The sequence below is a fragment of the Chaetura pelagica genome, unplaced genomic scaffold (assembly GCF_000747805.2).
Source record: "Chaetura pelagica isolate M959 unplaced genomic scaffold, ChaPel_1.0 scaffold346, whole genome shotgun sequence".
Taxonomy (NCBI): domain Eukaryota; kingdom Metazoa; phylum Chordata; class Aves; order Apodiformes; family Apodidae; genus Chaetura; species Chaetura pelagica.
This window is the reverse complement of record NW_009953797.1, coordinates 2,804,279-2,820,236: the sequence shown is the minus strand read 5'-3', so window position 1 is coordinate 2,820,236 and position 15,958 is coordinate 2,804,279. Positions and strand designations below refer to the sequence as shown.

Below are 15,958 nucleotides of genomic sequence, written 5' to 3'. Positions count from 1 at the left end.
TACCATTTTATTTCACATTTGCTCAGCATGATCTCTGCACTATTGGTACCTGATACAAATTCTCAGATACCGCAGCAACTAATGGCACCAAATGGGCTGAAGGAATGCTGCTCTTAGCTGTGGTGGTCAGTACCAAGAAGCTACTTCTATAAAACCTTGAGTACCCACCAAACCATGGTCTGGAACATACTTGGCTGCTCCATGAAAAATTCCAGCAGGGCATCTCAGTAAGCATTAAGGGCTGTAAGAAAGTAGATCAGCAAGACCTCCAGTAATTTTAGGTACTATACTCTGCTGTGCCAACTCCTTTTCAAAGGCTTATCCCAAAGACCAAGAAGAACATTTTAACTGAGAGTAACAATCATAAACTTCCCAAAAGGCTGCCTTTCACCTCATTTTACTGAGCTTCAGGACCTTGCTTAAAAACCAAGAAATGCACAAATGCTTCAAATAAATACTCCTAAAATAACACCACAGCAAAATCACAACTTATCCCTGTTTTGAACTCTCAACAAATGGATTTAAAAAATGAGGGACAGAAAAGACTACCTTGTTTGGAAAATTTCAGCTCAAAGAGATACAGTTAAGCCTAAATTAAAAACAGTAAGAGTAAGAAGACCTGCTAAGCAACCCCCTAGTTACAAACACCACCTATGCTTACAAATAGACCAAAAAATAGGTTTCAGAAAGACGTGTAAGCCGATAGCACAAAATATCTGATTAGTAAGACAAGAAGAATGCCTACCTATTGCACAGACTGGTGATATTCTGAGAACACAGTATTCACATTTAATATCAAAGTTTTTCAATTTCTCTATGAAAACAAGGGTTGAACAACCAGAAACAAAAAACTATTCACTTTTATTCTCACTAGACAAAGGAATTTGAATGCTTGCTTTCAGAACTCTCAAGCATAGGAAACACACATTGTTAAAAAACGGGTTTGTTTTTTTTCTCATTTACCCAAATTATTTTTAACTGAAAAGACTTCACACTTTTTAAAGTCATCTGCTCTATTATCCACTCCTAATTTATTTTGATTTGTTTAGATGATTAGCCATGCTGAAGGCACACAAATTCCACTCAAGGCTACTCTGAAGACCTGTTATGCAAAATGAGTGAGACGGCAAAAGATTCCTCATCAAGAATTCACTTTCTGGTATAAAATCAAAGTCCCAAAAATTGTGATGACAGAATATGCTTGTATATTCACACACATTCATGTCCTTGTACAAAGGACAACTGTGAGCAGCTTAAATATTCAGAAGTCAACCTTCTAATTGAACTGTAGGCTATCAACCCTCAGTAAGACTTTTCTTGACATAAGCAAAATACAATTCTACTGATAAGCTTGGTAAAAACATCTGAACAAATACTAAGAAAAGACAAAAAAGGGAAGTATGATTTTTTTGAGAGCTCTCCTTAAGGGAAAACCTAGCCAAACTTTCAACTTTGAAAAGGAGACACCTTTGGTGTCTAGCATGTGGAAAGAAATTATTAGGTTACCAAGATGTTATAATAGCATAGATTAAATTACAGTCAAAGTATTAAGCTGAATTTTTGAAGGTTCATTGTTTTCATTAATTTTTATGGAAGTGCAGTGTCTGATGATGAAAGCACCAGGAAACAAACAAGCAGATACAGATATATGAAAAAAAATAAATCAGTAACAGAGAAACTCAAAAAAATCACATGAACTCTAAATTCAAGTCCGAGAAATCTATAGTTACAGAAAATCAATGGGTTATCATAAGCAAAGCTCTGGAAATTTTTCAGACAAAAATGGCTATTCAACTGGCAGCACTTTGGCCTGTGAACTAATGGGATACAAACTGCTTTTGCTTGGAGAACAGTAGTATGGGATAAACTGGCTATGCTAATGTTTCTGGTGAATCTTTTTCTTTCCCATAAAAAAGGGGGTGGGGGTAGAAAAAGGCAAGCCACAAATACAGCATAATAGCACAGTTCAATCAGAGCTTTAAAAACAAGCTACAGATACTCAAAAAACCTACACCTGAAGTGAAAATAAACTATGTACAAGTATCATTCAAAAATACATTCTTTGTAGGCATCAGACAGTGAAACTGCCAAGAGTTAGTGCTTATAGTACCTCATCCATTTAGAAAGAGTTGCAATTATTACTAAAAAGTAAATATACCTTTCTCAGACTCCATAGTTTAGCTTTTCTTTCTATTCTTATGGCATTATAAAGTTCCCAGGGATTGGGAAAAACCTCACCTTGCTGTCCCTCTAGTATTTCTTATGAGCCAGAAATTCTAACCCTGAGAAGGCCATACTGCTGGCAGTGAATAAAAAGGAGTACATGTGCAGAGCATAAGAGTAGTTTTGTAGTCACCAATATAAACACACATTTACTGCTGAAAGTGAGGGAAAGGTCCTTCTCTCCTTTCAGTTATTTCTTCTGATCCTTATCTCGCACCACCATTAGTCTTCTGGCTCTCCAGACAGTGGCACCATCAGTCTGTTAAGTTCAGCCGAAAAAATGTTTTTCTCCTCTGAGTAAATTTTCAGCTGAATCAATTATCTGATCTCATTTGCTGCACGGGTAATGTGCTTAGAAGTCTCTGAAAATGCATCGTTAAGATGCAGTCAGGACTGGCTGTGGTTTTAATCTGTAGATTTAAAGCAAACACAGAACACAGCTTCACATACTGCCCAAGTTCATGTGAACTCCAAAAGAGAGAAGAAAAAAAAAAAAAGAGAAAAAACCCAGAATGAAAAACACCAACACATTCACAGCTCTACCAGAAACACAGCTGTGGGAATCTTCAGCATTGCTGTTGACATTTCTGCAGGCCGATGTCTCTGCTGAAGAACTTGACTGCATGGCCAGTTCCATATTCATTACAGCAGTGATCTTAACCAGATACTGTGCAATCACAACAAATTTAATTTCTCTTCAATTTCTCAGACTCTTCTGCAAATTTAAGCTCCACAGTTATACCCATTAGGCCCCTGAGTTAAGATGAATCACAAAGAACGTAATTTATGAAGAGGAGTGTGATAGGCAGAGGAAACTTGGCTAAGAACCAAGGTGGAAGAGAGATGAAATTAAAATGAAGGAATGACCATTTCCATTAGGGAAGAACACTATCACAATTACTAATTGCAAAACACTATAAAGTACTCAAAAAACTAAAATAATTTTGCCACAGTGAAAAGCACATTCTCACCTTTATCTGCTCCTGCCCAAACACTATTTTTTGCAGAAAGACGGAAGGTCTTTCAAAGCATTCATTCAGTGATTTCCCCCAGTCAGTTATTACAGACTGATAGCTATGCTCTGTTTTTACCCTCCCCAAAAGAGCCTCACCCAGAGGACACTACTTCAATATGTCGAACTTGTTCTAGTGTCATATCCAAAATGCACAACAGAAAGCAGCAATTGCCAAGAATTTTCTGACTCATTTTTTTAAAAGGTAATCACTAAAGCCCATTTATCAAAAAGTTTTTGCAGAAAAGGCATTCATTTTGGCAGGGTGGAAAAACAAAATAAAAGACTGTCTTAAAAAGATTACCAAGTGTAAGATGGAAAATAAAAGATGTTCTGCCCAGTACAATCAATAGCTCAGGACAGAGAAGGATTTGCAAAATCTAAGCTCAAATTTCTACTGTGCATACATGTGAGAGAAAGCAGTGTTTTGGAATGATTTTTCCAAGAAACGTGCTCTAACACAAGTTCCTGACTGTTGGGGAAGCTCAAGTAACTAAAACCAACCATTTTACTGCAGCAGACTGAAAAACATAAGATATACATAATCTATTACAATATTTGCCCAGGGGATCTGATCTCTCCAATAATTTCTTTTCTGTAAAGCTGGTTTTTAGAGTAAATAAAAATATGATAGCATCATTTTATTTTTCAGTCACGAAAGATGCTCACGGTGTTCCTGTATATAACTAAGAGACACAGCATGACCCGGGCCCCTCCAGCTTTTAACAGCGATATTTGGATCAAAACAGCATCAAAACACCAATGTGTAATAAAATATTCCAAGTTCTATGACAGAGATGGAAACAAACACTTTCAACAAAGCACTGGACAGAGTGCTGTCACACAGCCCCTCAAAACACACTGGAAAAGCTTTTAATCTTGTAATTAAGAACCCAAAACTAACTTACAAGTAACACAAACACAAATCGGTAACTTACAAGATTAAAACCCTTAAGAGACATTTCCTGACTTTCTATCCTTTTTTATGGGTGCTTATTTTCTGCTCTTCCACTGCCTCCCCTTTTTTGCAACCAGAAGGCAGTTCCTCTTCTCAGAGTTTTCAATCCCACTGATCACATCAAATGTTACAAATTGCAGACAGGAATTAAAAAACACCACCTGCTTTAACACGACATAAGCATTACCTGCTAATAGCTGGGACCAGCTAATAGCTGGCAATTGTGGCTTTTACCTATATTCTTAGCTAGGCCTAAAGACACTGAGTCCTCAAACACATTTATATAAGATAAAAAACATTCTGCCTGCCTGCTGTCATTTTTTGTTTGTTTGTTTCCTTCACAAAACATCTATTGGAATAGCAACCCTATGGTCTTAAGAGGTGGGGCAAAGGAAGCTCTTTGTCAAATAAGCATTGACTTTTTTTTCTTTTTTTCATCCATACAGCATTCAAACATACTGAACATCAACTTGAAATATATGCTCTATATAAAAAAGCAGAATAAAATGTGAAACGCTTTCTGCAAAGACTAACCTGTGATGATAAGACATTCATTGTGATCCAGGACTTCAGTGATGAGCCTTGATACAATCAGTTCTGGGTTGATTAAAAATCTGATTTCTTCTTGTACTAGTCCTGCCCCAGTCACACCACCTCCAACAAAACGGTTTGCAAAGTCAACCTAACAAAAATATGTTTAGGATTGTAAGATAAACAAACAACATAAGATCCTTTCATTTACCAAGGTAAATAAAGTCCTGTAAAAATTTCAATAATTCTGTTAAAATCTGCTGCTCTCACTGAAATATACAAGGAGCAGGACAGAGTGTAATTAACAGCATGCCTTTTTCTTTTTTTCCTTTCTACTTCTCAGAAAACTTAAGACAAGAGATATTACACAGCAAAATAAAGTTTTGAACTCAAACACTCTGAAAATAAGTTTTGTGGGTTTTCTCTGAAGAGCACATACTTAAAAGACATTTCAGTATATGTGAAAAAAGTAAATGATTGGGGTTTTTTTTGCATTTTATGGACATTGAAGAATGATTACGTTATCCTTTAATAGGCATTCTGTGCCAGGTGTCTACACTGAAGCATTTGTGGATTAGCACTGACCACGTACTAGTTGCCCTGTACCAAAAAGAATCTCTTACGAGTTCTCCCTGAAATGCACTTGAACAAGGCCAAGTCATTTTGATCATTAAAGGTCTCTGCTTGAAACAAGCTCTGGACTCTCTGCTGCAATAATGAATATTTTGCAAATGACATTTTTATATAGGCAACAGATTAAAAAGGATTTTGTTTATTCAATAACATTATTATAATTTATGCAAATTACCTGCCCACTTATTTTTATAATTTTACAAAGTCTCTTAATCTTTCAAATGCTGTTAGCTTCTTACTGATTTTCTTTTAGATAGCTGATGAGAGCACACTTATAGGAGTGGAACAAGATTTGCTGGAGTGACATGAGCAACTGCGTAGGCTACAAACTGATTTTCAGGGAGTCAAGTCTAAAGACTCTCCATTACCAAGTGTTCCTGAAGCCTATCCTGGAAATACCAATACACTTCAGTTATTTAAAATCTGCTGGGTTTGCAAAAAATAACATGAGAACTACCCAAATGTTCAGTGGGTCAAGCACCTTAACTGCACTGAGAAGCCTCACCTTGAGCCACCAGACGCGGCCCTGTACACACACCCTTGTCCTGGACCTCTCCTGAGGCACATCGTGCACGGGTCCATGCCCAACCCTATCCTCTGCTGGTGCCCACTTGCTGAGCAGACATTTAGGATTGACCTTGGTGACCTGACTCATCACCTTGCTTGTTTTTTGTTTTGATGACCACCAGCCCATCGCAGAAATTATTATCGTCACCATCCCTGCTCTGCTCGTCTCAGTCAGAAACCCTGTCAAGGCATGGGTCACTGTGGACTCCTGCACTATCTTGGTCAACCTGCTCCCTCTGGAGTGAACATTCTGTCTGAGCAGAGGTATTTTGTTTGATGAGACTTCAAATAGCCAGGAGGAAAACCATCACATCCCAGCAATACTCACTTTTACAGAGGACAACAGAATCACTACATGAAAAGGCATAATTCAACCTTCTCTCACCTCTGAGGTTCTACTATAGTTAGAGATATAGCAGAAAAATGGTTATTATTGAGCAATTGCTGAGTTCTTAAATTTAATACGCATTTGAGTGCTCAAGTTTTGTAAAGTCATGAGACATTTTAAAGTCTGAGCAAAATGCATTGCAGCAAAGAAGTCCTATTCTCCCTTCCTCTGCAGCACTTGCTCCTGGGTAAAGAAGCTGTAATTTTTGTTTGGTAAATGAACTGTAGAATGCAGACTTAAAAAAAAAAAAAAAGCAAAAAAAAAAAGCAAAGCCCAAACAACTAATTTGAAAACTTGAATATGTTCCTTGCTAAAGATATGGACAGGACATCTTCCTTATGAATTTCTTTTGCTGACTGGTCCTCAGACTGAAACAGTGGTGCTGGCAGCAGCAACAAAGTCTCTTGAACTACTGACCTGGTCACTGCCTGGGGCACAAGAATAGTTTTTTTAAAATAAACTGAAACCCTTGACAACTCATCAAGATCACAGCCGGAAACTTTTATCTTGTCAAACTTTGATCCAAAAGACCTGAAGCTGTGCAGGGCTTGTTGTTTTCTGTCAGCTCTTTCTGTACCAGGTACATGTGCAAACCTAGGTGAGCTGGGGAATATTGACAGTACTAAGACTGCCCATGGAATTAATATTGATGTTCCTTTTACACTGCATAACATCTTGTCATATAAGTAAATTGAGGATAAACAAATAACTTAGCTAATCTGGCAGATCATGAAGGCATGACAAAACCATTAAATAAAGCCACATATGCTGTTATATGTGCTTACCTGTAGCATACCTTGTCCATTGCTTTCGATAGTGCCTTCATAGGTGACATGCAGTCTAGACAATTTTTTCTGAGATCTATCATTGAGGAAAAATATTGTACAGAAAGGGTGATTACCCAACCTCCACACAGACATCCCTTTTAAAAGCAAACCCACTGAAGCCCAGAGTTCTCTCCCACCTTAAACGTAAGGTGGTATAAATAAACCCTGATGGATTAAAGAAAATGCATCTTCATTTCAGAATCAATTTGTAAAGGTTTAACATAGTCAATTGTTCAGTTTCTCCACCATAAACCCTCAAATTTTAAATTGCAGTTCTACATTTTTCACACACGTTTGTCGCACATTAACTTGCTTATCAGCAAGCAAGCTGCAACACTTGTGCTTTCATGCTGGTTATCACCCATGCTTCATTATATTTCATGTCATTTCATCTCTCCCTTTTTTCCCCACTCATGCAACAGCACCAAAGAAGTGCTATTGTTCTAAAAATTCACTTAAGACTTGTTGGCTACACAGGCAAACAAACATACTGGAAAATCCAGGGCATTCAAAATGCTTGTGACAGTTCATCCTCTTCCCTCTGTAGTTCTCTCAATAATCCACATGAAACATTGTTTTGCATAGCATTTCCAGGCCTGAATCAATTTAATATAAATGGGATTCAGTTATCCTTGATTCAATAAATTTCTTACATTAACAGGATGTTTGACTTACCTTTCCCAGTCTGGAAACTCCTGGAGACACTGCCTCGTAAACGTTACCAATCCTGTAGGTTCTACGGGCAAAGCAACCCCAGAGGAAAATGTATTAACTGCTGGTGCTTTAGACCTTGGATTATTTTAAGTGGTAAGGTTTTAAAATTACAACAAACATCATTCTTGGCAGAAGCACAAGAGCTTAACTTCCCTCAAGAGCAGCTTTGAATATTCCCCTGACAGCCCATGCTCAAATTGAAAAGAATTAAAATTAAAACAAAAATATTCACTTCTCTTCTCCTTTTGGAGTTTGAGTATTTTTCTTTCTCCAGATCTAGGAAAAACTATTTTCAAAAGTGATTGTGAACACAACTATGAACAATTTGTCATTGCAGTAAATTAAAATGTGCCATGACTTGGAAAAAAGAAATTGTGAACCTCTAGAGGTGACAACTGTTCAGTATCAACAAGCAATGCACCAAGAACTCAACCTGTGGATGAATTAAGCAGCAGATCATATTTTCAAGGAAGTCCTACTGCATCAATAAAGGTGCAGTGTTAGTGGATTCTAAATCAAGCTGTTTTCAGCCCTGCCAAGATGATAGTGAAATAAACTGTGTTTCAACTGAGAAGACTCCTGCCCTCAAGAGTAAAAGAGGAGACATTGCTCATTGCAGGAACGATGCATCATCATCCTCTCTTCTTATTTTACTCAAAAAAGTCCAGTTTTGTAATAGAAAGAAAATATCAACCCTTCCTTAGGTGATACCATCCTAATAAAAACTTAATTTGAGAACAGCTTCTTTGCTCCAGTAAGTCTTCTGTGCTAGCTTATGAAAAACATTCAACACAGTACGTAAAGCACAAACACACCTTTTCAAAAGCTTTAAATAAACCTATGCTTTTCATCAAAATTATAGGGGTTTAGGGGAAAAAAAGGGTTGTGTGCCCTGAAGAGAAAAAAAAAGGTGCACAGCTTTCAGTAATCAAGTGCTTTTCTACAAGGGAACTTTGATATTAGTGGCAATGTTTTACAAATTGAGCATTTGTCTTCTGAGCACAAATTCTTCAGCTGATATAGTCTCCACTGTGTTTTCTTACAAGGAAATTAATTATCATCAGTAATAAAAAGACTTGCAAAATTATTACAGCTTTTATTTATAAAGCTAAGTTACTTCAGTCTCAGCAATTCCTTGGACAAAAAAAGAACAAGAAATGGGGTCTTTCAGAGACACGATTGGAATTTTTAGTTCAAGAAAAAAGCATTCAATCTCCTTAAGTATTACTTAAAGTTATAATCTAATACAGTAGTTCCATAAAACATGTTCCCAACAGATTTTATATGCACAGGAAGTCAGGCAGAGCTGCATAAAGTTAGGATTTGGTTTGCATGAAAATATAATCACTCAAGGTTAAAAAAAGCTAGTACACGGAATCTCTTCTCGGTCCCTCATATAGATCACAATTTATTTTTTACCTCAGAGATTTTGTTCTATTGACATTGCTGAAATTTTAGAGCTGAAACAGGATGTAGCTGCATTTAATTTGTGGTGAAACGAAATGACGAACTGAATAGATTGAAACACATAAAGGGATTTTTATATTTAATAGTTTAAAGCTGTCATTCTTTTAAAACAAACCCCTGACAGAATATGAAGCTGAAATACTGTCAGGTAAATAAAAAAGCTCTTTTAAAGAAATACTTTAAGGATATTGTTACAGATGTGATGTGTGCTCCTGCAGTAAAACATCTTTCCACCCTGGAATAGAACACATAAGCTCTGAACCACTTCTCACAAAAATAAATCTGTTTTTGAAAGCTTATGCAGACGTTCAAATTCATGGTGAGAGAAGATATGACTATGCACACTAATGAAATTACCACACTCGCTTCTAGGAGATTTGGGAGATATCTCATATCTCCATTTTATTTGAATGGGGCAAACTTCACAATAGCTTTGCTTTGAGGGAATATGAGGGAAAAACCTGAAGTATCAATACAAGTATGAAAAAAATCCCTCAGAAGTGCAGGAAATATGAAGCTTGATTCTATGATCTTTAAGCCTATGATTTTAATGACTACACGTGGTGCCAAGTGCCCTCCACACTCTCACTTTGATGCAGTGCAGCAAGTAGGTGCATAGATTACAAACATACATATGTGTAATGTATATACACACATCTTATATATCTGTGTATTTATATATATGAAGGGGGGTGAAAATACATCTTACCTATTTTCAAAATCCCCTTACACATATATCTCAGAAAAAAGGAAACAGAATAATCTCTCTGCAAAAATTTAACTGCATGCATCGCCTCTATGAGAGGTGACACTAATATGAACATCAGCACGCTTAGCAAGCTGGCTTTTGTTATGCACTTCCATCACAATGCTGCAGAGCCATTTCTAAATTTAATGGGATTAAGTTTTTAATGTATTTCCTTTGTAGGTCAATAAAGAGAATAAAGGATATATACTTTTTTCTGTGACTCTCCTAAAATAGCAGAAAAGAGTCTTAAGTTTCTCAGGCTTCCTTGGTGACCGTCCTTCAAACAATCTGAAAAACAAGAAATCAAAGCAATTACATTGCTTGCAGGAATACAGTGCAGAGTAATTAGACGACTTGCTAATTCTTATTTATGAACAATTATGTACGTATTTTTATTAGCTTTGCGTTTGAACACTCTACTGTGAAAACAGTTCTCTAGACAGCCCCTCTGTAACACTGTACTTTGGGAGTAACAAATTAACTCACTTGCTCAGTTTCTGATGAAGATGCCAAGTGATTGCCTCTCTCATTCACACTGATTTTGTAATACCAAAATATAGAATTTCAATACGAAAATCCAGGAAAACTACTAGTTTTACTTGCAACAGTCTGACTTGCATTAAAATAAGTGACCAAGGGCTGAAAACATGTATGTTGAGTACTTCAAAATCCAAATGCCTTACCCTACTTTCAGATCAGTGAATTACAGAGAATAATTAGCACAATCATACTGCTTACACGAGTTGTACTGCACCAGCAGCATTTCTGAAGAAAAAGAACCTACCCCCAACAGAAATGGCTTCACCCATTGGGCTACTACTGGCATTCTAACATTCATTTGTAAAAACCTAGGCATTAAAAAGATGCAGCCTATTTTAAGCCATTAAGTGAATGTATTCTTTTAATGTTAGCTGAAATACTTTTACTGCATCATCTATCTTCCAGCAACTTGAACACACATTACTTAATTTCATTTCCAACAAAATGACAAGGCACTCTTATTGGCAACACATAATGGAATTTATCTGGAAGGAAAAACAGCAATGACTTCAGAAATAATATCCTTTGAGTAGGACATGCACTAAAAGATGTCTGACACAGTAAAAACCCTGAGGATGTAAGATTCACCCCCAATAAATAGTCTAAGTAAAGAAATGACACAACATGATTCATTTGTTCCCATGCACTGGAATGACAACCTGCCTTTAAACCAGAATGCTGTGAGGTGAATTTAGCTTTTAGTAGTGAAGTGAACTAGATTTTTTCAGTATTTAAAAATTCTCATGAAGTATACATGCTGAAGCAATCAATTCCATCCAAAAATCTATTATAAGTCACAGAAGCTACTTTTAAAAAAAATTAAAAGGTTATATGAAAAAAAATATTCTTTGAATAATAAATCAGGACTCTAAGAAAGCAAATTCCAGATTTACAGTCTATTTCTAAATGACCAATTAAGAAATTGTATCAAGGGGTTGTGCTTGCACAAGTAATAAGGGATCCATAAAAGAAAGAGTTGATGCGTGTGGTGTGCGCAGGTCTTCCCTACGTGTACGAATTGTCTCTGATCTTCTATTTGGACACCTCATTTGGTATGAATTCTTTAAACTGGTTAATTTACCTATTAGCCCAATCATGCCTTTATCAGTTTTTTGTCTCTCTACATCAAACTGAAATCTTGCTTATGTTGCAAACTCTCAGGAGAGAATTCTTCACTGCAATCAAAGGTAGATTAATGACAATTTGCCTTTGAAGAAATCTCATTTACAGCAAGTAAATGCTCCCAAAAATACCATATGAGATCACAATAACAAGGAGAGATCTATGTATTTCTGTTCTAGCCCTATATGGCTGGGTAAAAGCCACAGAGCAGCACAAAAGAATTTGAAAAACTCTGGGTGGTATTAAAAATTATCTGAATTTTGATCTAGTAGCTATATATATTCTGTAACTAGATGCATCAGATCTCTTAGAGAGTTAGCCCAAGAGCTCTTACCATCCTTTTCCTCCTCACACTATTTGCTTTGCTTCACTATGATACAATATAGTGTACTTTTGTATTTGAAAATTCACTGCTAAATACAGAAAAATATATATTTTTAATGATATATTAAAAACAAAAGCAGGCAACACCAGTCTTGAACACATATTTTAGGACTGAATTCACCAAATGATGTTTGTCCAAACCAGAATGCACTCATAAGAGGATAGTAATTTTTGGCAGGTTGAAGACACCATGTTTTAAATGAATATGCTTGGACTTAATATTTTCTGTGTCTAGCATTTACCTTTGTTAGTGAGCTAGAGGCAAACTGAAGATGGCTATCTGCAAACATACATTATTACATATATTTTGCAAAATACAAACCACTAGCATATTACTTGCATATTTTCCTATAAGCAGACCAAGGAATTCTTGTCTTCAACTATTTCAGGTAAAAGTGCATGACAACAGTAGGAATTTGTTTTAAAGGCCAATCAGACCAGTGGAAAAATCCCCATGGATTTTAACCTGCTACAAATTAGCCTTAAGCCCTCAGACTATCATATTACTGAAAGTTACTGATCTTAATTTGGTTGAGTTTGATTGCTTCATAGGTTCTTTTAAATCTCCACAGAAATCACGTCACAATGACATCAATGATTCAGAAGACTTCTACCAAGCAGTTCTTCAGTAAGAAGATAAAACAAGAGAAAAATCAACACCCCCCCCATGAACACACAAAGGCAGCTAAACTTTCTTAAAAGCAGCACAAATGAACCAATCATCTTTCCAAATGTAACAGTAAAAGCCCTATTTACAAAAACATAAAATGACCCAGTACTGTCCCATTAAGTGAGGATATAACATAGCAAAGATTTGAACATTTTAACCTTGAACGTTACTTCTGAAATACTCAATTAGGCACAATTATAAGTACTCTTATTTCTGAAGCAAATGTCTCTGTTTTGAAGAACAAAACAAGATGAGGCGACATTAGTAAGATACTGACTTAAAATTCCTCTTCAAGCTCTGAGAAACAGATCCTACTAAAAAAAAAAAACACCCAAAAGTGTAAGTGGAAACCACATAATCAATCTCCTGCCAGAGGAACCCAAGGCCAAACCCCATTAATTCCAATTAAAGAATTCATTCAAATGAAGTGCACGGTGAATCAAACGCAAAGCCCTGCAAGCCCACTTTCAAAGTAATTGAAATAATACTGGCAACTGCAAATGTAAGCTGTTTTGCTTTGTACACAATGTTCCCACTGCCACGCAGCTAACTTCCATTTAGCAGATACAGGAGCAAGAAAGCCTGCACAGCCGATCACCAAACACAGCTGCAAATTTTATCACCGGCTTCCAAGCCAGGGTAGTGGCAATTTCAATGAAATAAGACCTCTACAGAGATACACTTAATTATTTCAGAAATCAAGGTCAGAGACTTAGAAACATAAGGAAGCAGGTGTGTAAACAGCATCATAAACACAAAGCAGATTGTTAAAGTCACTGTATCTAAATGAAGACTTTTTCCTAGCAAATATTCAGACACTCAAGTAAATTGTTCTGATGCTAAATCCCATATATGAGAAATAAAATATTTAAAACAATAACTAATATTGGGGAAAAAAATAAAAAATTACTCAATACTTGTTAGTAAGCACGCACTAAAGCTACAAGGCAATAGTTTTTGTAATAATTAAAATAATATAAACATATGCATTTGTTTTGCATTAGCATTTTCTTAAAATTTCAGGGTGGAAAAAAGTCTCATTGACTGGAAACTCAAAATGGTCTTATTTCCAATCAGCATTTCCACCTTAGAAATCTGGAGCCAAAAGCTCTAAAGTACCTGCTTCTAAGCACTCCTTTGAGTGCTGAGGCAAGAGGCAAGGGGGCATTTCCAATGGTGCAACACCAACACGATATAAGAAACTTCAGAGCTCCACAAAAGTGACCTTGTGTTGCATTTAGTTTACTGGGGAAATGTTGAACCAGCTTGAGCAAATAGTTCTGAAATACACTGTTTCTAATTAAGGTATAATTAAAATACAGTAGTTTGCTTGTAAAATTTAGTTTCCAAGGAGCGAACCTGATCCTTTGGTGTTACTTGAAGAACTGGCTGCAGTAATTTTCACAAGCAGAAGGAGCCATTACAATAATATGGTTTAACTTTCCAGTTAAATAATTTCCTATCAGTATTGCCATTCCCAGCCTGTATCTTCCCATTCCCAGACTAGGTTTCCTTTGAATGTCTCTCTCGAAGGAGTATAGTAACATCCTTATATTGAAATCTGAACTAAGACTCACAGAGCTGTCCATGCTGTAACAATATGCAAAAGTTTACAGTATGGATCATTCTTCAAATAATACTTCCCATTCATAAATCCAAGGCATTTCATGTGTGTTATTTGCAAAAGTCTGGATACACAATCTTATACTTGCCCACAATTCACCATGTGTGCTTTTTCTTAACTACAAAAGGCAGTAAAAAGTGCCTTTTTCTTTACCACTATAGTTGAAGACACACTTGTATTGTTTCTTCTATTTTGGTCTGATCTCACTGAAGATAAAGTAGCATCTAAGCAAGCACAAGACATTTTACTAAAACCTCCTTTTTCTCCTACCAAAAAAAGCGGAAGGATTTTAAACGAAGAGGCATGGATAGATGAATTTCACTCAGTAAAGGGACTGAGCAGGGAGAAGGATGGAAAACTAAGGCAGAAATAACAATATTGTATGGACATCACCTTCAGTTTCAAGAACAGAGCTAATCACTAAGCAGAGCTTTAGCCTAACATATAGAACAACAAAACACTTGGAAAAAAGAACAAAACAAGCACCTTGCTTTTCATATCTTGCTGCATTTTAAAGCCTAGGATTATCCAATACATACATGTAGGGGTGGAAATACTATGCTTGTGTATGTTATTGCCAAACTTTTATTACTCTCCATACTATTTGAGGGCTATTTTCATTAAAAGGCTGGGCATGCTCAGTTGCTAGCAATCTCAGTGGAAACAACTACAATTTCATACTGATACTTTGAACCCTACAAGAAAAACTAATACATTGTTGAATGGCACAAAATACGTTTCATTTGAGATTACAGGAGTTGCACTGGGGAGCTCACAAGAAGCACCTTTTGCATCTTTCTCCTGCAGTATTTTTCCCCCAGAAAAGAAAAAGTGGAGTTCCAAAAACACAAGAAGAAAAATAAAACTCTCCCTTTCCCAAAAACAGTGTCATATTTGTCATGAAGTATTTTTTTAAGCTTTGCTTTGCAATGCTAAGCACCATTGATCAAAACACTGTTTCAGTAAGGGGTCAGTCACAATATTATTGGACATTTTCATTCAACTGTGCCCAAGGTAACTTTAGGCACACACATATTAAGGGCTACCTATAGATACTCATGTACCTAGTGTCTAGGCAATCTGTATACTTTCATGTGCACAGAAAGTGAGAATCCCATCATGTAAGCATTGGAATGTGCATACAATTACATGTGCTTATAACAAAATTGCACAGGATAAGGGAACAACTGCCTTCTCTCTAAACATATGAAAGCAATTTAGATTACCATACAGGAATAATTGGAATTATATCATTTACCTGTATCCTTTGCCTGAGGCATTTTCTAAGAAAGCTGTCTCAATTGATTATGTATTGGGAAGGATGTCTGTCCATCACCCCATCTCCCCCGCTCCCCACCCCCCCCCGAAATATTTCTCAGCCCTTTACACCAGAGCACTACATCACCACAGCATCCCTTGAATGGAAAAGAAAAAAAAAAGGTAGTCACTTACTGGTCAAGGACTTGTCATGAAGAATGGAGCTGCAACAAGTGTTTCATTACTACCATCTACACTCCCCTTATGAAAATAAATCATATACAAAAGTTTTC

The 15,958-nt window shown here is 36.4% G+C and overlaps 1 protein-coding gene across 1 annotated transcript in view; it reads right to left on the bottom strand.

The window, feature by feature from the left end:
- Window positions 1-15,958, bottom strand: part of PARG (poly (ADP-ribose) glycohydrolase) — a 64,221-nt gene that overhangs the window by 10,766 nt on the left and 37,497 nt on the right. Inside the window, exons 8-11 of the mRNA XM_010001131.1 lie at window positions 10,277-10,356; window positions 7,815-7,875; window positions 7,098-7,173; window positions 4,728-4,875 (exon numbers count right to left, since the gene is read on the bottom strand). Of these exons, the coding sequence (XP_009999433.1) occupies window positions 4,728-4,875; window positions 7,098-7,173; window positions 7,815-7,875; window positions 10,277-10,356 (365 nt within the window). The remainder of the gene's footprint in view (window positions 1-4,727; window positions 4,876-7,097; window positions 7,174-7,814; window positions 7,876-10,276; window positions 10,357-15,958) is intronic.